The sequence below is a fragment of the Phoca vitulina genome, unplaced genomic scaffold (assembly GCF_004348235.1).
Source record: "Phoca vitulina isolate PV1807 unplaced genomic scaffold, GSC_HSeal_1.0 scaffold11, whole genome shotgun sequence".
Classification (NCBI taxonomy): Eukaryota; Metazoa; Chordata; class Mammalia; order Carnivora; family Phocidae; genus Phoca; species Phoca vitulina.
Genome location: NW_022589714.1, coordinates 35,837,734 through 35,861,478, shown reverse-complemented (window position 1 = coordinate 35,861,478; position 23,745 = coordinate 35,837,734). Strand labels below are relative to the sequence as shown.

At 41.3% G+C, this 23,745-nt stretch overlaps 1 protein-coding gene across 1 annotated transcript; it reads left to right on the top strand.

Moving 5' to 3' along the window:
- The first annotated feature begins 338 nt into the window (after positions 1-338).
- Positions 339-22,932, top strand: ADGRF4 (adhesion G protein-coupled receptor F4). Its single transcript, XM_032410160.1, has 10 exons — positions 339-815; positions 7,846-7,954; positions 8,874-8,928; positions 11,405-11,556; positions 12,291-12,542; positions 13,414-14,793; positions 17,114-17,155; positions 17,615-17,674; positions 18,906-18,962; positions 22,528-22,932. The coding sequence occupies exons 2-9, from the start codon at positions 7,868-7,870 to the stop codon at positions 18,957-18,959; spliced, it is 2,082 nt and encodes a 693-aa protein (XP_032266051.1). The 5' UTR covers positions 339-815; positions 7,846-7,867; the 3' UTR covers positions 18,960-18,962; positions 22,528-22,932.
- Positions 22,933-23,745: the final 813 nt, after the last annotated feature.

Sequence of the window (23,745 nt, the reverse complement as noted above, 5' to 3'; positions counted from 1 at the left end):
TGCTTGATTCTGCAGGAAACTTTCCTGACATTATTTAGAAATTGGCTAGCTCAAGGTTAAAGTATGTCCTAGATCTCTTTTACATTTGTTTTTCTTTAAAAGGTCATTTGTCAGGATCTAATTGCTCCCTCCTAGGAGTGAAAATGCAGAGCACTTTGTCAGGCAATTGGACTCCATTTTCTGATTGTGCCTTTGCTTGATAAAATGGATAAATAAACCAGCTTTCAATTCCCTTCTTTTAGGCTGAACGTAAAGTTGTATATGTATTTTGATAAAGCATTCGTTAGTCGTTTCTTCTTATAGTGGGGCTGACAAAGCTGTCTTTATATCAACTTAAAAGGAAACATTTCCTCCAGTGATGGCTAAAACCTTTTTGCAAAGGCATCTACCCTTGTTTTGAGTGGTCTACCGTACACCATTTAATCACCCATATTCCTTGTCCTCTGAGGACAATTGCGGCCTTTTAGATGTGTATCGTAAGGTGCTCTTTTGTGTGTGCGTCAGCATTCCAGTGAGCTTTCTTCCTGGAGCCGAGCAATTGCCCAGTTTACCAATTACTTTAAAATCGTGTAAGTCTCAAGATAGCTGGTGAGAGGCTAGATAGTTTCCAGCTCTGAAATCGTGTGATTCTTCAAATATAACAGTATTCGAACCAGACTGCCATTCTCAGAAAAGATACTGAGCTACAAAGAGATTGGCTGGAAGCCATCTAAAATAGCCCAGGATAAGATGCTTCTGATTCTAATAGATCTTTTCTATCTTTCTTTCCCCCAAGGCTCTTTATGAAACAGCTCTTCCATGGCAAGGGACAACTGGTGAGTGACTGAATCCATTCTGTTACTGAGGCCAAGCAACACACAAACAACTTGGTTAGCCGTCTGACTCTATAATCAGAGCTCTAATTACCCCAGCGGAGTAGACAGAACGGACGGTTATGAAATTCAGCTGAGGGGAACAAAACACACACACCCCAATGTGTGGGTCAGCAGACTCTAAGTTCCTCACCCTCAGTTAACCTTTCTGAACTGGGCCTTCCCATCAAAGGGATTGGCCAACGAGTGTGAGGTGAGTTGCTGCCTAGAAGGTGAGCCAACAAGTGGAAGGGGCCCTCCCTCTCACGTTGGGGTGAAGTTCATGGAGGGGAATACTTTGGGGCAGTGTCCACTTTGTGGGCAAACATCCTAGTCCAGCTTGCCTTGGGGTGTTCTGTGTGGAGGGGTTTGAGAGATCATGGCTTCCCATGCATTCCTTCCTTCCTGACTATGTTTACCATTCCCAGGCTGTACCCTTTTTAATTTGCTTTGAGAGTCCTGATGCTAGCCCTCGCACAGCGTGTCCGGGCAGGTGGGGAGTGCCTCGGTTCCATGACTCATATCCTACAATCCCATTCTAGCGCAGATCAGAAACAAGCTCTGGGACCCAGGCAGACTAATTCCAACTCATTCAGAAACCCAGCTCTTAGTACAAGGGAGGTGGGACGAATAGGAAATGGTTGTCCGAACAGCTGGGGTCTTCTAGGTCTGTCCAAGAAAGTATCTTGTGAGTTTTGACTGTGGAGAGAGGGCAGAAAGGATGCTCGTGCTGCCATGCCCGGGGCAGACTCACTCATCTGACGTGGCGTTGTCTCTTGCCGGACCTAGATAGGACCTCACAATCTTTTGGGACAGAGGCTCCAGGTAGTATAACAAAGAGGTAGGCTGGGAGCATGTCTACTTAAATCACCGGGTTCCAAAAGGATCTAGAGTACCACATATGCTCACCTTTCCCTCTAAGATAGAGAAGTTGCCTTGTGATTTTAAAACAAAAACTTCAGAAGTTGGTATCATTCTCTGTGGGGGCCATTCATTTATTCAACACACGCTGACTGGGTAGCTATTACGTTTCTTACACTCTGCTGGGTGCTGGGGACAGAAAACTAGCCCTTCCTCTTCACCTCCTAATGACAACCTGATTTTTTTTTTTTTTTTTTTTTTGGTCTATTCTGCTAGGTGTGGGCCAATTTCTCTCAGGCTCTGGGGCTCGAAGCACTAAGTCTTGGGCTCTGTTGACCCCTTATCATCAGGGCTTAGAGCACAGGCAGTGGTGTGGGAGGCATCCCTTGCTGAGAATTCCCTGGGGAGGGACAACCTGAGCCACATGACCTCTGGGACCCTGAAGTCTAGCTACATTGTCCTCCCAGCCTCAGGGGCCAGCGAAGGTTATTCTCTCTCTCTCTGAAGTAATCACTCTGGTAGAGCAGAGTCTGGCTTCCATTAGGTGGCCTAGAATTGCTGTTCATTATCAAGTGAAAGACAAAAGTGGATGGTAGTGGGCAATTCACACTTTTATGAGGACGCACGGAGGGAGAGAGAGGCAGGTTGGGGAAGCAGGGAGGAAGAATTTGGGATGCTACTTTTCTAGTACCTGAGAAGCTGCCAATTCCAGGTTGCTCGTTGCTTTTATCTCTGAAATAGGCCAGCTTTCAGGCACTTTGGGAACAAGATGTAGGGCGTGTTTCTTTGTAAATGTCAGGGAACTATTTACCTAATCACCACAGAAGCCTCAGGCATGAGTTCTTCTGCATCTTGTTTTCTCTTCCTCTTTTTAATTAACCATTTCTGAGTCTGCTTTCCCTTTCCTGGGATCATCCTAGACATCTCAAGGTCATCTCATCTCTGCTTGCCTTTCCTCACCTCTCCACCCAGAGCATCGTGTATCAGGATAATTCTGACTCTTCTCGCTGTCAAAGATGAGCTAGCCATTGCCTCCTTCTTTCAGGGTTCCCTAAGGCCAGGTCTGTTACTCTCTGAGGCGCTACTTTGGGTCCCGGTGAGTGACGTCCTGTGTGGTATTAGCATAGGGGCTGGCACGTGGTAGGTGCCCAACCAATGCACATGGAGCCTGAGTCCGGATACATTCACGTGTTCCAAGATGATGGGCGGTCCCTGAGCAGTAGCCTTAAATCCCCCAGAGCACTTTGGATGATAAGGTAAATAGGTATAACCAGAGTGAAACAAGTCTTTTTACCACAAGGATTCCCAGGAACTCTGCTATCCGTCTGCATATATGTGAGGGGCTGGGGGTGGTGGTGCTGGGACACACGGTTTCTCCAACTGATCTGACCGTGGAACCCCTTAGTCTTTCATAGACCAGTGTTCCACAGAAACCCACTTCAGGACACAATAGCTTGGCCAACTGCAATTGACACCAAACTCTGTATTGTTTGCCTTACTAAATAAAACAGGCAGATTTCCTGAAATCACAGAACATTTAAGTCAGTGTATACAAATGTCCTCAGGGTCAAGTTTCTCTTCCATTCATTTAAAATTCAACTTTGGTGCCTGCTACAAACTTGGCAAATAAGTGGCGGGTAATATGTGTCAACCCTAGGCAGACGTACCCATTGTTGCAGCACAATTCTGTCAGGATTACTGCTTACTGTTTTTATGTCCCCCCACCAGGTACTAGGATCTTGATTTAAATAGCCAGGGACAGTTCTTCCCAACAAAGCGTTTTTCTGCCACTGTACCCCAGGGGTTTCGAGAAGTAGCGATTTTATGAAAACACGCAATTTCGTTGTTAAACTGAACACACTGCAAATCCAGAAGCTAGTGAATGGTATTTTAAGGTAAAGGTAATTTAAGCATACTAGACATAGAGTAACTCCGGATTCTCCATGGGGGAGAGGACCTGGCCTCGACTCCAGCACTCTTCACTAGGAACCAGTAGATCCCTGGGCCTGGCAAGTTGTCCTTGATTAGGTTCACATCTGAAAGCTGCCTCTTTCAGTTCTGTCTGTGTTTTTGCCGATGTTCTTTGGGACAATCCAGTCTTGTTGCATGTATTTAGATTTTGTGTCCTTGTTCTTTTCTTCATTCTTTCAAGAGGTCACTTAGTACATGCAGACACTGTGCTGGATATTGGAGAAATACTATCTCTCTCTATTTTTTTAATATTTATATCTATATATATATATATATAGTATTTCTTTTTTTTTAGAGATGGAGTGCCAAGGGAGAGGGAGAGAGAGAATCTTAAGCTGGCTCCACGTCCAGTGTAGAGCCCAATGCGGGGCTCAGTCTCACAACCCTGAGATCATGACCTTAGCTGAAATCAAGAGTCAGACGCTTAACCAGTTGAGCTACCCAGGTGCCCAGAAATACTTTATATTTGCAGAAAATTTTCATTCAGCATTATGCAAAACTCAAAGTTCACTTTAATTATTAAGGCTTTATCAATGGTGAATCTAAGTATGTCTCTTCCATTCTGTTCTATAAAATATCAGCCTCTGATTATGAATTATGCCGGATATACTTCTTTTTATTTTTTAATTCCACATTTCAGAGCTCTGAAGCTCTGGCTCATTGTGTGCTCTGCAGAACACTCTGGCTTGTGGCTTCAGCCATCTATATTGTGATGGGACAGATTCCATTCTACTCTTTCTGGTGAGAAGAGAAACAACCCATTTGGAGCTACCTTGAAAACATTTCTCCATCTGACCCGTCACTGCCAATCCTCCTCTGAGCAAAAATAAGAATGCCATGCCTCCTCTTGGGTAACATTATTAAACATCCCCTCCTTCCCAATTGTAATAATTGAAGGAACTTTACCATATAATTATCATACAAAATGGTAGATGGGTTACATACACCAGACTATAAGAACAGGAATGATGAAATAGCAAATTAATTAACCAAAACTCTCCAAACAGCTAATTGTACTCAGTTCAAAGTTTGTGTTTCTGAGGTCATGCTTATGATTTCATACTACATATAAATGATCGGCTAGTAAATTTTTTCTTAGGAAAAAAATGAATGTGTCATTATTTCATCATGTTCCATAAAGAGCATAATGATCTACAGAAAATGCCATGACTATTGGATCCTTTAGTCCCTGAACACTTTTGGGAGCTGTGGACTTACAGAGGCCCTAGCACTGCTCAGGAAAACAGTTTTGGGCTTCCTAAATCACATCATCACATCACATCACATCACATCACATCACATCACATCACATCACATCATTATACCAAATGCCTGACTTTCTTCCAGCAAGATTAAGTGAAGTTCTTATATGGAAAACTGTGGACAGTAAAAGGCTTCCTTCTGAAGCCTTAGATAGCAGGCATTATTACTTATAAGTGGCCTCCTGTTGGCTCGTCTTCACCCATTTTCATTGTACATTTCAAACTATTGCTCTCTAGGTGGAAGAGAATTGCATTTACCCTTAGCATTAGTCCTATTATTTGGCTCTGAATGTAAATATCTTTTTTCCCTGATGCATGTACCTTGGGAAGAAGATTTTGATAAAATTGTGAAAAATAGTACAGAGAAAGGACCAAAAGGACCACTTCAGTGGGAGAAGTGAATGATTTTCAACTTGATAATGAAAATGAATCTTCCAGTCTGTATTTCTATTTCTCAAATTGCAGGTTACAATCCATTAGAGGGTTGTGGATTCAATTTAGTGGGTGGCAACCAATTTCCAAAAGAATGTCAGATAGAGTGGAATGCAAGATAAAAATCACAAACACAGCAGAGTGTCTTGCTCATAGGTGGGAAGGATAAGTAATACATAAAAGCTTTTGAAATATAAAAATCATGTACTTTCCAGTTTTGTATATGGATATCTGTATACATACATATATATGTCCGTACGCAATGAGTCATGATGTAAGATCTGTTTTATTACTGTGTCAGGATAAAAAATTTTTGAAAGCCACAGGTGTATATGTGAAACATACAGACACATCTAAGACAACTTATACTGGTTCTTCTGGTATTTCCTTTTGTGAGGACAGTTAAAAATCTATCCTAAATAATATTAATATTGCAAATTGCTTAGTGTGCCCATCCACCAATTTGCTGCATACATGAGAACGTCTTTCCACCCACTCATGTAAGATCTTGAATTCCACACACATATCCCAGCAACTATGCAAATCCATTACCACACTGTGCCTGTCATTCTGCCATGTTTCCTTTCCCTTGCTCAGACTTGCTCTACAAGAAGATAGTATAAGTCAAAATACTTCCCCCCCTGTTCATTGGTTAGGAACTCAAAGAATTTTAAGCTCAAAGACAATTTGGAAGCCTTCCTGTAAGTGCCTGTGACTCATCCTCTCATGTGAAGGCTCACTGGAGTCATGAAAGTCCATCTTAGTCTTGACTCCACCCAGGAAAGGTCTGATCCCTGATCAGTGAGTTTTCTTTGCTCCCTGGCCACAGATTGCCTGGTGAGCCTAGATGGATCAGAGTTAGTTTGTCTCCATTAGAGCATAAAGGAATTTATGTTTGCTGAGGCTCAGTTTCTGCTTGGCCTTATTCACTAGCTGCAGTATGTAGATGATCTCTCTTCTCACTATTGGTTTGACTTGTCTGCATTCCTCACTGGACATCCTTTATGGAAATGACAGCACCCTTTATTTCCCTACCCCCAGCATCTGGCACAGTTCCTGGCAAATAGGAGGCACTTGATAAAGGGTGGTTGGTAGAATGTATAATCATCTCACATTTTATGAGATGGATGAGAAAGAAAATGGCCTCAACAAAGGTCAAATAGTTCATCAATAGCATAAATATGATTAACAACTTAGCTCATGCTGAATCTAAAGTTCATGATATTTTTACTTTGTTGCATCTGTACTACCAGAAAATTGTTCTAAGGAACTTTGTTTCCAATAAATGGTCTTAGTTTCCACTATCTTGTAAGAAAAGTATGGTGGTGATGATCATGATGATGTTGATGAATTTCAACTGTTGTAAAGATGCTTTCTTGGAGATTTGTCTTTGAAAGGTGGAACTATCAAGAAAAAAGCCTTTATCAAAAGAAAAATAATTGTAACTATGTGTGGTGACAGATGTTACCTAGACTTACTGATCATTTTACAAAGATACAAATATCGAATCATTATGTTGTACACTTGCAACTAATATAATGTTACATGTCAGTTATATATTAAAGAAAGAAAAAGGCAAGAAACGGAGACATGGCCAAAGAATAGTTACCTTCTCATGCTTCTAGTTTCTCTGTATAATAGTTGATCCATCTATAAGAGAGAGTCTCAGTGCTTGCTCCAGTAACAGACAATAGTGTATATTCATTTCATTTTAAGTTACTTGACCCCCTTTGCCCCTTTGTAGTTCTCAACTGGGAGCAATTTTCTCTCCCAGGGCACACTTGGCAATGTCTGGAGACATTTTTGGCTGTCACAGCTGGGGAGGAGGCTGTTCCTGGCATCTAGTGGGTTGAGGGCAGAGATGCTACTGCACATCCTACAATTTACAGGACAGCTTCCAACAACAAAGAACTATCCAGCCCCAAATGTCAATAGTACCATTGCTGAGAGGTCCCGTTCTAGAACTTGGCTTTCCAGCTGCATCATCTGGCTCCACCACTTTTTTTGAGTGACCTTGACTCATAGTTGCTCCACACTTTGTACCTTAGCTTCTCCACTGATAAGATGAAGATGGTAATACTGTTTTATGCCATCTGATTAAATGAGTTAGTGCAAAGAAAGTCCTCAGAACAGTGATTTGCAAATAAAAGTTCTTGATAAATGTTACTATTAAAGAAAATTGTGGATCAAATAATCAGAAATGACTCCTTGGTGAACATACATCTTTCCTAGTGCGTCCCTCATTCCTGTCTATTGTTTGTAGACAAGTTAACAGTTGAGAGAAAGTCTTCCCCTTTTTTTACACGTTAGCTGGCCTGAAAGTAGATATTGGGGTCCTTTTTTGGAGCAGGAGGGTTTGGTTTGGACAACTTCCCAGTAGGGTCACCAAGGGGTTGGTTAGTTGGCTAAGTTTTGTGTTATCTGGCCTTATCACCTCCAGCTGGATCCACTTTCATTCTGTATTGCAGGTGAAGATCCTAATGTGTGAAAATGAAGTCCCAGGCAACCATGATTTGCTGTTTAATGTTATTTCTGGCCATAGAATGTTCTCACTATAGATCCAAGATCCACATAAAAGTAAGTTTGATCCATTCTCAGGTGGTCCCATGAGAAATCTGTCAGTTCTCCTAGATGGCTAAATTTATGATAAATAACATAATCTTTAATAAAATTTCAAATGACTACAATTTTACTCCTGCTGATATATTTTTTAAAGGGAACAAAGAAAAGTTGAGAGGTGGCTGGGCCCTGCAACAGTATATTTTCAGGGTGCAACAGAGTGCAACAGTACAGTAGAAAAATCACTTTGCAAGCCATGGAGAATGTAGACAGGCAGCTGTTGGGAGGAGGAATACCAGCCTGGCAGGTAGCATTTCAGCTCTAGACCTTACCTTTGCTTCTCTTAGTTGTGCAAGTTGTTTTGCTTCTTTGAGTTTTAATTTCCTTATCTATAACATAAAGGGTGTTTTTTTTCTTTTAGATATTTTATAGCCCTTTATAGCTACAAAAGAGTGTGATTCTATTCTATTCTATTCTATTCTATTCTATTCTATTCTATTCACCTAACGATTATTCCTAGCGTCTGCTCATTTCTTCCTCTCTGGGGATCTGTGGTATCTGGTGGATCATATTAGCTCCATTTCACAGTCACAGTTAATACAGAAGGAGACCAGCTTAGCATTATAACTGTTACATCCCTTTTCTCCCTGGGTACTTAAACTTTCCAAAATATGTACCCAATCCACTAACCTGACCCTCAGGGGCCAACTGACCACTGGCAAGGTTCTAGCCCTCCTCAGAGGAGAGTTTTTTCTCTGTCTATGCTCACCTCAATGCTTCTTTCTGCAAATTCCCGTGATGTCACACGTGGACCTGGTGCAGTTTTCTTCTGAGTCCTCAACACATTTTCTCTTCATCTCCACATGGAGCCTCTACGTTGAGATAAGAGAGGAGAGTCCCACAGTAAAGAGGACCTTTGGGAATTTATGTTTTACAGGATGGAGATAAACTTCAACATCCTGAAGGGAAACTCAAGACTGGAAGGATGCAAGGTACGTGTCTACAGAACAGTCTTCTTCCATATGGAGCATGGGCAGAGTAAATGAAGGGCACGGATATTGCCGAGCACGTCCCCAGATCGCAAGCTTTCAATTGGAATAACAGTCTCTAACAAGTTCTCATTGTTTACCAGTATTGATAGACTCTCTTACAACTATACCATTATCCATGGCATAGACAATGACCCAAGTTGGCAAATTATTCACATGCATTCTAGAGTAGAAGACAAGTGGTCACTTTAAGCCCCCACAGGGAAATCTGTTTGAACTAATGAGCTAACAAGAGACAGAAGAGGGAACAGGGAAGAATTCATTCCTTCATGCGAAGATATTTTCAGGATGCTTAAATGTACATAACACTCTGGTGCTGAGAAGTCTACTGAAGTGATGTAAGATAGGTATTGTGTTGGTGAGACGGGTTACTCTCAAAAACTCAGAGATAAACTATGGAGATAATCATTACTGGTAAGATAGTGAAATCACATGGTTCTTACCCAAATAGTAGAGATCACTGGATTCTGCACAGACATTGCCAAATATATTTTTTAGCAACAGATACATCTCTACATAGACGAGGAATTGAGAAAAGAGGGAGAGAGATGGCTAACCTTCAGTGAGCGTTTATAGCAACACCAATTGAAGTGCTTAACAGGATGCTCCCTCAATGTTTGTAACAAGACTATGGCATCACCTCCAAACTGTATGGATGAAGAAATTGAGAAGCACTGAGCTTAAATAACTTGCAAAACCAGGGACAGTGGGTAGGTGGTAAAGAAAAATGCAAACTTACTTGTTTCCTTTCTCCATGAATGGAGTCATCCTCAGAGCTGTCCAAGCCATAAATATAGAAGTCCTTGGACTTACAGACAATTAGTCACCACATCTTATTGATTTCAACACCTTACTAGCTTCCATTAGGACCCACTTCTTTTCATTCCATTACCACTATCCTAAGGCAGTTCTTCCTGGGAATACTTCAACAACTTCATTCTTGGGCTCCTTACCTCAAGTCAATCCACTCTACTCATGGGCCAAATTAGGCCTGCCACCAGGTTTTAGAAATAAAGTTTTATTGGAACAGAGCCATGCCCATTTATTTACATATTGTCTTTGATTGTCTTATGTCACAAAGGCAGAGTTAAGTAGTTTTGATAAAGACCACATGGCCTACAACACTGAAAATATTTATACTCTGGCCAGAGTGGTCATATTTAGCAAATAAAAATATGCAATGCCTCATTAAACTTAAATATCAGATAAACCATGAATGATATTGCATGGGTCATATGAACACTAGAAACTTACTCATTGTTTAACTGAATATTTTCAGTTGATCCCTGTTATTCATGGATTCTGTATTTGTAAATTCTCCTGTTCATTGAAACTTATTTGTAACCCCTAAATCACTACTCACAGTGCTTTCTGGATCATTCACAGACAGAAGAAAAATTGAGTTAGCTAAGGTGCAAGTTCCCAGCCAAACAAGGTGGCTCTCTGCCTTCTTGTTTCAGTTGTCCTACTATAAACAAGTGTTCTTTTTGTGGCATTACTAATACCATACTTTTTGCATTTTGTGCTTTTGTTTGTGATTTTGCTGTTTAAAATGGCCCTCAGTGTAGTTCTGAAGTGCTGTCTGGTGTTCCTAAGGAGACTGTGATGTGTCTCAAGGAGAAAATTCACATGTTGGATAAGCTTTGTTCATGTGCTGTTATGAGTTACGGTGCTATTGGCCATGAGTTCAATGTTAATGAATCAACAACATAAAGTGTCTTTAAATAGAAACACACGTAAAATGAGCTCGTATATTAATCAGTTGATAAAAATGTGAGAAGAAGCTCGTAAGAACCTGCCTTGATTTCCCCTCATTCAGTGTTTGTGGAAGCAACTCCATAGACCATAACTACTGCAAATAATGAGAATCGACTGTGTCTGAAAATAAAATGAGTATTTAACTGGGCTTTCTTTATTTTATCTGGCAACTCTATCTGGGCCTTTATAGAAGACTGTGTCTGAAAATAAAATTAGTATTTAACTGGGCTTTCTTTATTTTATCTGGCAACTCTATCTGGCCTTTATAGAAAATTTTACTGCTTTCTGCTCTATGCTATTGTTAATTATCTTTCAAAAATCCAATCATGTTTTCTGGTAACCCCCATATTCGCACAGAATTCAAAGTCCTTCATGTCTTGACTCCTGCTTTTCTCCCATCCTCATCTCTTTCCCCACTCCCCTCAGATGCTCTAAACTAGCCTTTCTGTCTGACCTGCAACCTCTCCTCTCCATGTGCAGTTCACTCTGCCTCCACATCAGCGCCGCAGTCTGCCTGGCACGCCTTACTTGGTGCTGAGGACACTGCTCAGTGTCACCTCCTCTGGGAAGCAAGCAATCCCCAAATCCCTAGAATGAGTCAGCTGCCTCATCAGAGCGCAGCAACCTAATTAGGCCCCCTCCTCTCTCTTTTCCTTTTCAGAGAAATGCCGAGGACCTTGCATCCCTGCTTCCAACTGCAGCCAGCCCTGTGCTCAGCCCTTTCTTGGAGAAATAGGGTTTACATGTCATCAAAACAAGTGGCAAAAATCAACCGAAACATGTACAAGCCTTTCTGTGGAGACACTCTTTAAGGTGACACATTTGCATATTATTGGCTTCCAGGGCTAATTTCCCAGGAGATGGTAGAGGCATTTTCCTGTGTTCTGTTCGGTGCAACAATCTCAGATCTAGATTTGGGAAAATGGCAGAGTGGGTGAAATTTGTCTTTTCTCCTTCCTTCCTTACTTACCCAAATTCTCAGACACTCTCCGCCCCCCCGCCACTCTCTCTCCCTCTCAGCATCTTTTCTTAAAAATAGATCTGAAACTCATTCACACAATGGTAAATGCTTAGAGGTTAAAGTTTGAGCTCTAAAGATGGATTTGTGTGTACCTTCGTCTAATTAGTGAACTCTAAACTTCTTGAAATTGCAATTTAGTATTCTTTATCCTGCCAACCTCCAAATCCACCCCCCCACACACAAATTCCATGAGACTCCCCTTTCAAAAAATTAAAATAAGTAGACAGATTTTGATTTTAGCATTTTTCCACATCTCTGGAGAAAACTGTCTTGTTATCACACTTGAGTTAAAACCACTGTCCTGAAAGCAATAGGTCAGTATCCTGATCTTGTGGGAATTTTGATGGAACTTCTCATTTGTGTGTGACTCCATCTTACTCTTTCCGTCTTTCTTGGCATCTAAACCCCTTTTAGGACTACTTGCTTCTCTCTTTTTCCCACGTGGTGTATTGGTGCCTTAGCTCCTTTACTCTGACATATGTTAGGTACTTAATCATTTTTGAGCGATTTTTTTTTTTTAAAGCAGGACTTCAATAGTGCATCACGCCTTCCTCTAGCAGCATCATCCATACCTGTGCACGTTCTTGACTTTCGAGCACCAGAGCCCGTGGAGAGTGTAGCTCAAGGAATCCGCAGGAACTGTCCAATTGATTATGCCTGCATACTCGATGTTGTGAAATCATCAGAAGCCACGTCTGGAAACATCGCATTTATAGTGGAGTTACTAAGAAATATTTCTACAGATTTGTCTGATAATGTTACCCAAGACAAAATGAAGGTATTTTTTGATAATTTCGTTAAAAAAACTGACAGATTTCTTCTTTTTTTTAAACCAAATCTTGCCTTTTAACAGTTTCAAATGTACTTTTCAGGGTCCAAAATATGACAGCCACAGCAACTGTAACAACAAGGATAGGCATTTTATTTCAATTTTGCATATTGATTCACTCTAGTTTATGTAAGTTTTCAAGAAGTTGGCACATTTTTAATACATCTTTTTGTACAGACTTACTATTTTCAAGAAAATGTCCCAAAAGGATGGCTGTGAGCAAGACTGTGTCTACTCCGGTCTTGCCCAAATTTCATTCTGTAGAACATAATTATTTGGAGAAATGTTAATGGAGGCTCCGTTTCTAAAAGGGAGATCTGTACCTAGCAGAGGTAGGAATTCTGGGTTAAACAAAGTTAAGCAGGTTTCCTTCTGGCAGGACTTTTTAAAGTTTTTCACATGTTAATGAGGTTTGACCCTCTTTATAAAAGGGGGGATTATAGAGATACAGTATGCAGTATTTCTCAAATTTAGGTTTTTATAGAATCTACCCCCAATTCCCTCCATTAAACAATCATTAATATCTCATGAGAATCTTGGGTTATAAAGACTGCAGTTTGGAAATGCTGCCCCGGGGCCCATAATAAAGCAGGTAAACTTTACCTATGATTTTTGTTTTATTTTAATCATTGTTTTACTTTACTTCCTTCTCTGAAGGAATGAGATCTCAGCATGAGATTCTAATAAACAATGAATTTGAAGAGCAATATGTCAAATAAGATCCGATCACTTGATCTTTAGAAATTTCAGGTTTTAGAAATGGACTTTCTACAATAACGTGTAAATCCTTAGCATAATTTCCATTTTTTCTCCATTGCAGAGTTATAGTGAAGTGGCCAACCACATCCTTGACACAGCAGCCATTTCAAATTGGGCTTTCATTCCAGACAAAAATACCAGCTCGGATTTGTTGCAGTCAGTGAATCTGTTTGCGAGGCAACTCCGCCTCCACAATGCATCTGAGAACCTTGTGGATGAACTCTTCATCCAGGCAAAAGGGCTTCGCATCAACCACAATACCTCAGAGGAGAAGTTCAATTTCTCCGCAAGCATGAACAGTACAACAGAGGGTATCTTAGGAATGATAGAAATTCCCAGGCAAGAGCTGTGGAACCTGCCACCAAATGCATCCCAAGCCATCAGCATAGCCTTTCCCACCTTGGGGACCATACTGAAGGAAGTCCACTTGCAAAATGTGAGTCTTCCTAGACCTGTAAATGGTCTCGTCCTTTCGGTGATTTTACCAGAAGGACTGAAGCAAGTCTTATTCACCTTCGAGAAGATCAACAAATCCCGCAGTGCCAGGGCACAGTGTGTTGGCTGGCACTCGAGAAAAAGGAGGTGGGATGAGAATGCCTGTGAAACCACGTTGGAGATCATGAACAAAGTGAAATGCTTGTGTAACTACACCAACATGGTGATGTCCTTTTCCATTCTAATGTCCCCCAAATCTATAGACAACAAAGTCCTGGACTACATCACCTGCATTGGGCTCAGCATCTCCATCTTTAGCTTGATTCTTTGCCTGATCGTCGAAGCCGCGGTGTGGTCCCGGGTGGTTGTGACGGAGGTATCATACATACGTCACGTGTGCATCGTGAACATAGCCGTGTCCCTCCTGATTGCTAATGTGTGGTTCATCATAAACTCTAACTTTCACAAAAAGACCCAGGACTCCAACTGGTGTGTTGCACTGACATTTTTCAGCCACTTTTTCTACCTCTCTCTGTTTTTCTGGATGTTCTTCCAAGCACTGCTCATCATCTATGGAATATTAGTTGTTTTCCGTAGGATGATGAAATCCCGCATGATGGCCATTGGCTTTGCTGTTGGCTATGGGTGCCCGTTGGTCATTGCCGCCACCACCGTTGCTGTCACAGTGCCAGAGAAGGGCTACACGAGACCCGATGCCTGTTGGCTTAACTGGGACAGTACCAAAGCCCTTCTAGCATTTGCTGTCCCAGCCTTAGTCATTGTGGCCGTGAATCTTGTGGTGGTTTTGGTTGTTGCTGTCAACACTCAGAGGCCCTCTATTGGCAGTTCCAAGTCTCAGGATCTGGCCATAATTATGAGGATCAGCAAAAATGTTGCCATCCTCACCCCATTGCTGGGACTGACCTGGGGTTTTGGAGTAGCTACACTTCTAGAAGGCACTTCCTTGATATTCCATATAATCTTTGCCCTTCTCAATGCTTTCCAGGTAAGTACCAAGAGAGAGAGACTTATTTTATTCATTAATATTATTAATTAGTATTTTATTTATAAGATGTTACTTTTATTTTATAATTCGCTATTCTGGCTATATGACAAAAAAAAGGGCTATGATTGAAAAATACAGAATACAAAATGTGCCTTTCATTTCTTTCCATGTCTTAGAGACATTGAGCTGTGGCATCTCTCACCCTGTTGACTGTCAAGTTGGATTCAGCTGATCAGGCTGACTGGGTGGGAACCTCTTTCCTTCTGTCCTCAACCGATCTACCTGTATCCCTCCTGAAGTTTCAGTGTCAGAAGAAGTTGGCCTTCACTTATAGAGAACCAGTCTTTGGTCAAAGATGTGTGAGTCTACACTCACATGGTATGCCTCAAAACAAAGAAGTTTTTATCCTTTCTCAAGCAGTTGGGGAACTCAGTGAAATAGTCATTTTCCATAGTATGACGAGACAGGACCTGCCATTCTCTTTGAGTGTTAACCAGTTGGGAGTTCTCATGGCTCTTTCCTGTGAAATAAATCTAGGTTGTTCTTCATTGAAATGGATCTTGCTGCATGTTGCCTGACCCTAGAAATGTCACTTTTCTCTGGGCCTCACCCATCTCCTTAGTAAGATAAAGATACAAATCTGAGATCATCTCTTCTTTTCTTTTCTTTTCTTTTCTTTCTTTTCTTTCTTTTCTTTTCTTTTCTTTTCTTTCTTTTCTTTTCTTTTCTTTCTCTACCATACTTGGTTTGGCAAAATTATCCCTCTAATAGTTGCTTTACTCTATGTTGGCTACTGAACTTGTACTTTTGGGAAGCTGTCACTAGCCAGACTGCTTTCCATACCTATGAGTAATAGCAAGTTTGGCAGGTTCATATCCTTAATTGTGCTTTTAATCAGGGGTTGGCAAACTCGAGCCTGCTGCCTGTTTTTGTAAATAGGTTTCCTGGAATAAAGCCATACACATTCGTTTACATTTTGCCTGTGGTTGCTTTTGAGCTACGATGGCAAAGTTGAGCAGTTCTAACAGAAACTGTGTAGCCCGCAAAGCCAAAAATATTTATTATCTGGTTCTTCACACACACACACACACAAATTCCCAACCACTGCTTTAAATATATAAATATAACTGCTTAGTAAAGCAGCAATGTATTCCTATTAACGTGTTACTATTACTCTATTTAAAAACATGGTACAAAATACAAAGCAGACTTTTAAGAAATGTCAGCTCAGATCAATTATATATCTTACTCATACTTCTTTAATAACTATGGAGAACATTTATTTCACGCTTTGCCTTGCATGGCTTTAAAGAGAAGCATTTGACTTATGGTTGTTGTTGGTGGTTTTTTGTTTTTGTTTTTGTTTTTGTTTTTGTTTTTGATCAAAAGCTCTTGGACTGACATAAATCTCCCCGACTCTTGAAGTTACTTTGGTGACTAATGATCTCATTCTATTTTTTTTATTTTTTACTTTGCAACTTAATTAAACCCCAGAAAGTTTTATTCTGTTTCTTTTCCGAATCACTTCTTTTTCTCTTTTCTTGATAGAAAGAAAAATACTGAAACACTTTTAGTTAAATACACTCCAACTTTTCTCAGCAAGCTTTCCCTGTGACTCACATTTAAAAAATTTCCGTCTTCTGATTAGCGTTTCTCTGCCATGAGACTATCCTTGGAAACCCAGCCTTCCTTCCACTCTCATGGCAAGATCCAGAATTTTCTTAACTTCAACTTCCACCATTTAAAAAGATTGGCTATCAATTATTGTGACTTTATAGGTAAACAAATAATTTAAACTTGAAGAGACTCTGGTCTTTTAGATCTCTGTAGTTTTCTCTCTTTTATGCATAAACTTATTCCACCAGCTCAGAGACCCTGCCGTTTCGTGACTTTTAACCCCAACTGAAAGTAAACTATAATAACAGGCTTCACTTCTCAAGAAACCTTCCATGATTGTCACTTTGAGCTACAGGATTCCATGTCATGTTATGTCATGTTACTGTTATGATGAATAAGAACAACTACTTAATATTTGGAAAGAAAGTAAACAGATGTGATAAGGTGGAGAAACACCATCCTACATCTGCAGCCTTTCAATAAATATCAATAACTGTCACACACAAGAATGAAGGTGACCCTCTTTCTTTGAGGTACAGTCACAGAAAATACTTGCCAATGCATTTTCTCTGAATCAGTAGAAGCTGAAGTTTCTAATACCCAATAACTGTCCTGGAAGATATCTAGAAGAATGGTATTAAAATTACAATTGGGATGTTGTCTGCCAAACCATCCCTCATACTTCTGTTGAATTTTGCCATAGGGGTTCTTCATCTTGCTGTTTGGAACCATTATGGACCACAAGGTAATTTGAATTTGTTTCTCTCATTGTAAAAATTTCCATGTGGCTCAGGGTAGCCGGGGGATGAAGCAGTTTTGATCAGAAAGCCTGGTCCATGGGGGTGAGTTTATGGGGGTGCTTCAGGCATCAGCTGAGAGGAGGAAAGGAGAGAACTCTACTCTCTCATTTGTTGACTTAAGTCAACAGGAGGCTGTGTGTGAGTGTATCTAAAAGAATGAAAACCATACCGGAATTTTAATTTTAATTTTAATCCTAAATCTAATTATAATAGCCAGAATTTTAATTTTAATCCTAAATGGAATTATAACTACACCTCAACTTTTATCCAAGTCTTATTATTGGCTAAGCACTATGCTAAGCCATCTGATGCTGCTTCTGCCAGGGTTAGTGGTCTCGAAGTTTCAAGGCATGGGTCTGGGTTTGGGGGATGTTGTCATTTCTTCACTGTCATTGTTTCTTCAGATAAGAGATGCTTTGAAGATGAGGATGTCTTCACTGAAGGGGAGATCCAGGGCAGCAGAGGTAAGCCCTCCCTTTCAGTCTTAATACTGAAGGGTCAGTGTCCTCAGCAGAGTCACGCAGAGACAAATATTATAGCTTAGTATTCAGAATTTGTTAGCAAAGAATTCTTAGGGTATACAGACATTCATTCATGTCTTCAGTCAACAAATTTAGAGTATCCCGCTAAAGCTTAAGGTCGGTAGAATATACGTCTCAAGAGAATTTTCTACCTTGGATGTATTTCAACTTGATATCTGGACCATTGAGATGGGACAACATGAAGCCAGGATCCTAGACTCATAAAACAGAGCTGGGAAATGAGAGATGAGTTAGAAATGAGATTCTAGGCCAACCTAGTCATTTCATAGGTAAGGAAACCAAGGCCCAGATTACCTACCAGATTTGCCTGAAGCCACACAGATAATCATGAGAATTCACATTCTCCTTGCTCAGAACTCTTTTGAGTAAACCCTATTCTTGGATTGAAGTATTTGTATACTTATTGATCTTGAAGATGACTTTGACCAAGCTATCCGTCTTTTAAGGTACTGACTGAAATTGCCATCATTGCCAAATTAATGCAGTCATTTACTCCACCAACAGTTTCTCAATAAAAACTACTTTCTTAAAAATCAACAAACAAAACATTTTCTGAACACATTGAGAGTCAGCATTTATGGTTAGCTAGTATTGGGCGTGACTTTTGGTACCCTAGTTCATCAATGCTAAGATAGGTATTTTCTTTACCTTTTAACATTTCTGAAATCGGAATGTATCTTATAATCAGTGGCATGTCATGATTTAATTGGCAAGTTTGTTCTTTCTTTTTCTTAGTGGAACATAAAAATAATGATGCAGGGGCGCCTGGGTGGCTCAGTCGTTAAGCTTCTACCTTCAGCTCGGGTCATGATCCCAGGGTCCTGGGATCGAGCCCCGCGTCGGGCTCCCTGCTCCGCGGGGAGCCTGCTTCTCCCTCTCCCACTCCCCCTGCTTGTGTTCCCTCTCTCGCTGTGTCTCTCTGTCAAATAAATAAATAAATAAATCTTTAAAAAAAAATAACGATGCAGCTAACAATGTTAGGTTCAATGAAATATAATTTAATTCTGTGTAGCTATGTCATTTCAAATGCTTCTTTTCATGTTCCCATTTTTACGTGTTTATCTCTGGGCAGCTGTATACATAAATATAAATGCATTTTTTGTCAATGCCATTACTTACTGACATCACTGTTACTTTTTTTTTTTCCATTTAGAACGCATCTTTAAGCCCAACCAATGGATCTAAATTAATGAATTGTTTAAGATGAGATGTGAGTATTAAAAACTGAAGGAGAATCTTCGCTTTCAGGTTGTGACAAACTCCTTAATGCCCCTGTGAGCGCACTAGTACCTTGGTGTGACGCAGGCGTGAGGTGGGGAGGGAACAGGTGGATATATCTTTCAGAGATTAGAAACTTCTTTATTGCCCAGCACATAAATGAAAATGTGCACATCTTTAAAACTATGTCATCTCAGTGTGTATGTCCAAATCTTTTTAAAAAAACTTTTATTTAAATTCCAGTTAGTTAACATACAATGTAATATTAGTCTCAGGTGTACAATATAGTGATTCAACACTTCCACACATCACCCGGTGCTCATCACAGGTGCACTCCTTCATCCTCATCACATATCTCACCCATCCCCCTGCCCACCTCCCTCTGGTCACCATCAGTTGGTTCTCTATAGTTAAAAGTTTGCTTCTTGGTTTGCCTCCCTCTCTCTTTTATCCCCCTTTGCTCATTTGTTTTGTTTCTTAAATTCCACAAATGAGTGAAATCATATGGTATTTGTCTTTCTCTGACTGACTTATTCACTTAGCATAATACCCTCTAGCTCCATCCATGTCATTGAAAATGGCAAAATTTCATTCTTTTTTATGACTGAGTAATATATATATATATATATATATATATATATATATAATATATCACTTCTTTTTTATCCATTCATCCGTCAATGGACATTTGAGCTGTTTCCATAATTTGGCTACTGTACATAATGCTGCTATAAACATATAAACATCGGGGTGCCATATATCCCTTTGAGTATTTTTTTTCAAAGATTTTATTTATTTATTTGAGAGAGAGAATGAGATAGAGAGAGAGCATGAGCGGGGGAGGGTCAGAGGGAGAAGCAGACTCCCTGCTGAGCAGGGAGCCCGATGCGGGACTTGATCCGGGGACTCCAGGATCATGACCTGAGCCGAAGGCAGTCGCTTAACCAACTGAGCCACCCAGATGCCCAGTATTTTTTATTCTTATATGACCAAATCTTAAGCATACTTTTCTTTCCTCAGTGAGAGGATGATGTCATCACATCTCCACTGATAGAGGATACACCCTTGCTGTCTATAGCACTTACACACCCTAATTCCATCTTGTCAGTGAGCGGTGACACTTATAATAGACTCATTGTCAAGAAGGAAGACTTAATTGATTGAAATCACAAAGCAACAAGCCTGTCTCTCCATAATGAAGTTGGAGCCCAGAATCATCCCTAAGGGGCTGTGGGTAGAATTGTAGCGAGTTAGCTGCCTAACAGCCAACCTCTGAGACATATTTCTACACAGATGAAATTAGGAGAAGACAAGTATTAGGCATCTGTGAAGGGGAGATTAGTAACAAAATGGCAGCCGGGAGCCTGAGAGGTAGTAGGGAGATGTGGGCAGGGGTGATCAATTTTAGTATGGTTGTGTCTTGGAGAGTTTTGTTGGCCTTTGTACATGATATAGCTGAGTCTCAGAGTCAGGGCCGAATAGCGAACAATGGGCAAAGCAGAGAGTTGAAAGAATCTCGTGGACTCAAAGACATTCTGAGTTGGTAGAACTCTTGGGGGACCCGCTGTGTTAGATACAGATCCTACAAACCTCATGTTGTGCTGCTGTGGGACATTGGTTCATGGTCCCGGGGCAAGGGAGGGAAAGGAAGAGGGCTTTGTCATACACACTGACTGGCATGTGTGGGGCGCTGGGAAAACACCAGCATATTATCCTCAATTAATCATCCTCTCACATTTGGGTTTTTATATTAGAACTTTAAAAGCGGGGAGGAGGGATATCGTAGTCCTTTAAAAGGGTTAACTCTCCCACCTCTGCCCATTTTCTAGTCCATAGTGGAATATCACTATAACATCTCTTGATGAGTCACTCATCAAGAGGTAATTCAGATGATCTGTGCAAGCTGACCTTTCCATTAAGGTCCCAGTTTGACCTGCTTTAGGAAATTCGTCAGACTGTTTCAGGTGGAGGAGACTCTGCCTCTTGGGGATACTAAATCTAGACATTCTAGAGAAGAGAGGCATGGTTGAAGTCTAATCTCCAGCTATTTGGGTATACCTGGGTGGCTGTAGTAAAAACTGGAGAAGACCCGTAGAACCCAGGATCTATACTGCACTCATTCCTGTGATTGGGGAGGGCACAAAGCTTCGACAGGCACTTGGGGAAAGTGTAGGAAGGAGGTGGGAGTGTACTAACAACTCCCCAAAGAAATCCTCACCAGGTGATTCTTCAACTTCTCTTTTTGAACCTGTGAGGTGGGGGATGAATTGAGGGTTGCTTTTTTTTCAGCGTATCCTTCATAGGTGGCCCTGTGCCTGTTGAATTTTCTCAGTAATTGGAGCTATGCTTTTTACATCTGGACGCACGTGGAACCAGAAGTATCAGGAACAGCAGCTGACACCGGGGCAGACCACGTTAGGGGGGCTACAAGTTAGATATCAGGGATAGGAAATTCACTCTAAGTGAACGGAGACCTGGCAGCACCAGGGAGGTCTTTCAGCAGAGAGAGAGAAGGGCTCCAGCCATGGGTCAAGGTCAGAATTACAGCTTAGCAACATGGGGTGTTTGGTAGCTCAAGGCAGGGCTAACCCACAAGGAAAAGGCAGTATTTCAGACCTTAAATCAGAGCACAGAACTGAAGACTGATGGGGTCTGAGGAGATAGGCAGAATTCCATTTGTGAGACAGGGGGCCAGAGTTCAGAATTGGACTTGCAGAGACTTGAGACCCTGAGCATGGGTGGAAGCTCCTCATATCCCAGTGACCTGAGGTTTGATCGCTCTTAGAAACAAGGTTTGGAAAGGTTTGTCAGGAGGTCTTGAGATCACGGAAGGACTGCAGAGATATGAAAACCCAGCAGTTTGCTTCAGATATAGATTCTAATCGGGGGAATCCCATTCTAGAGACAGAGGAGGGAGGGAGAGAGAGGGCATGCTTATTATGAAGTCACAGCTGCACAGCGCCCTCTGCTGTTCATACGAAAGGCAGGCCTTTACTCTGAGGCAAACAGCCTGTTTTCCCCAGGGTTATTCCAGTGTCACCAGCAAGTCTCTTCAGTTCCTGGAAAATCCCTTCTACATATTTGTTTATGCCTGAACTCACCTCCAAGGATGCAGAACTCTTCATTCCACAGTGAGACATGAGACTGGCTGAGCAAATGCCCCGAGAGAAGCAACACGGTTTTCTATGTAAGGTTTTAAGTTCAGAGGAGCAGTCATTCTAGAGGTCAAGCTTAGGCAGCCGAAGAGGGAGAGAGGGCTCTGAGCATCGAGTTTAGGGCTGAGGGAGCAGCATGGAGAAGGTAGAGGGCACAGAAAAAGGAAGCTGGGAGAATAGCCTTCCTAATGTGTGACTTTGAGGAGATCGCTCAATGCCTCTGTGCCTCTGTTTCTTCATCTGTGAAATGGGGCTAATAATCGTACATACCTCCGAGGATGGTTTCAGGATTCAATGAGCTAACATATTCAGAACTCATAAAATAATGCCTGGTTCAAATTAAGTTATCAGTAAATGCCAACTGTTCTTCCTGTTAACGTGTGTTCCAACCATTTTGCCTAGGCTGCTCCATTCCTCATGGGCATTCCGTGTCCTGGACTGAGAGTGAAGCTCTGGGAGAGGGAGGCTGGAATGAGGGACAATCGAGCTTCCTTGGAAGACTTTCTCTTCTGGCCAGGAGTGACACCTAAGCTTTCAGGGGTGAAAATGCTTGCTGAGGGAAAAGTAAGCATGACGTTTGGTGACTGGGCTTGAAGGAGCTAGAACCACTGACTCTTTGGCCCATAACTTTCAGGAGCCTGGCTTCTTGGTCAACCTTGGCAAGATTAAGACAGCAAGCCATTTTCTGAGCTCCTGGACAAGCCTGGAGCTGTTGGGGCTCTCCTGGACGAGGTCCGCTTTCACGCACAAGGCCTGCTCTGTGGCTCCATAAACCCAGCCATTGTCACTGTGCATGGATCCTGCTTGCTTTGGGGGACAGGAGTTAGATCCAGTGTTAGGGGTAGGGGCTGGCATGGGGGTGGAGGGTGGAGTGGCAGCAGAAACACCGAATCTACTTTGGAGACAGTTAAGTCATGGTAGGTTTCCTAAAAATAGGGAACAGAATTAAAATAAGAAGACTTTTAAGTGTGTTTTTGATTTTAGTCTATTTTAGACCTCAAGTAAAATAATTTAGCTCCTAGGACTTTAGGTTCCTCATTTGTGAAACTTAAAAATATTCTTGTTGGTATTATTATTATTATGATGATGATGTGTGTGTATGTGTGTGTATGTGTATCTGTGGGTGTTTAAACCGCTATACATAAAAAAATCTTAGAAATAAAAATAAAAACATTTACTTTTCACAATTTGCTCATGTGTGAGTTCATTCAAGGTAGATGGCCCCATTGGTACCACAACATTCTTGGGTACAACCCTTTTATCAATCTACCTCAACCCATTGGCCAGACACACAGGAGGCCCAGGAATATAATCCTACCATGTACTTATAAGGTGAGGACCTGGAAATATTTGGCAAACAGCACTACTTTCGGGCATGCTCAGTGAAATTTCTATTGCCAGTTTGGTTTTAAACAGCCAGCCAGTCGGTAGGGCTGAAAATGGCCGTGTGTGTGTGTGTGGGGGGGGCAATTTGATCAAAGCAGAAGTTATAAAGGCCAGTCACCCCTTTTTCACAACACATGCACACAAGTACCTCTTTGCAGGCCTGCTTTCAGAACCTTTAGTGTTGGTAGTTTAGAAAAAAGATAAAGATTGGTTTCAAATCAAATAGTAATTATT

Bases quoted from the DNA above. Each gene is read 5' to 3' on its own strand.
- ADGRF4 (XM_032410160.1), top strand. From the start codon at position 7,868: ATGAAGTCCCAGGCAACCATGATTTGCTGTTTAATGTTATTTCTGGCC. The intron at 11,557-12,290 runs GTGACACATTTG...TTTTTAAAGCAG, and splicing joins CTGTGGAGACACTCTTTAAG to GACTTCAATAGTGCATCACG. The intron at 17,675-18,905 runs GTAAGCCCTCCC...TTTTCCATTTAG, and splicing joins GGAGATCCAGGGCAGCAGAG to AACGCATCTTTAAGCCCAAC.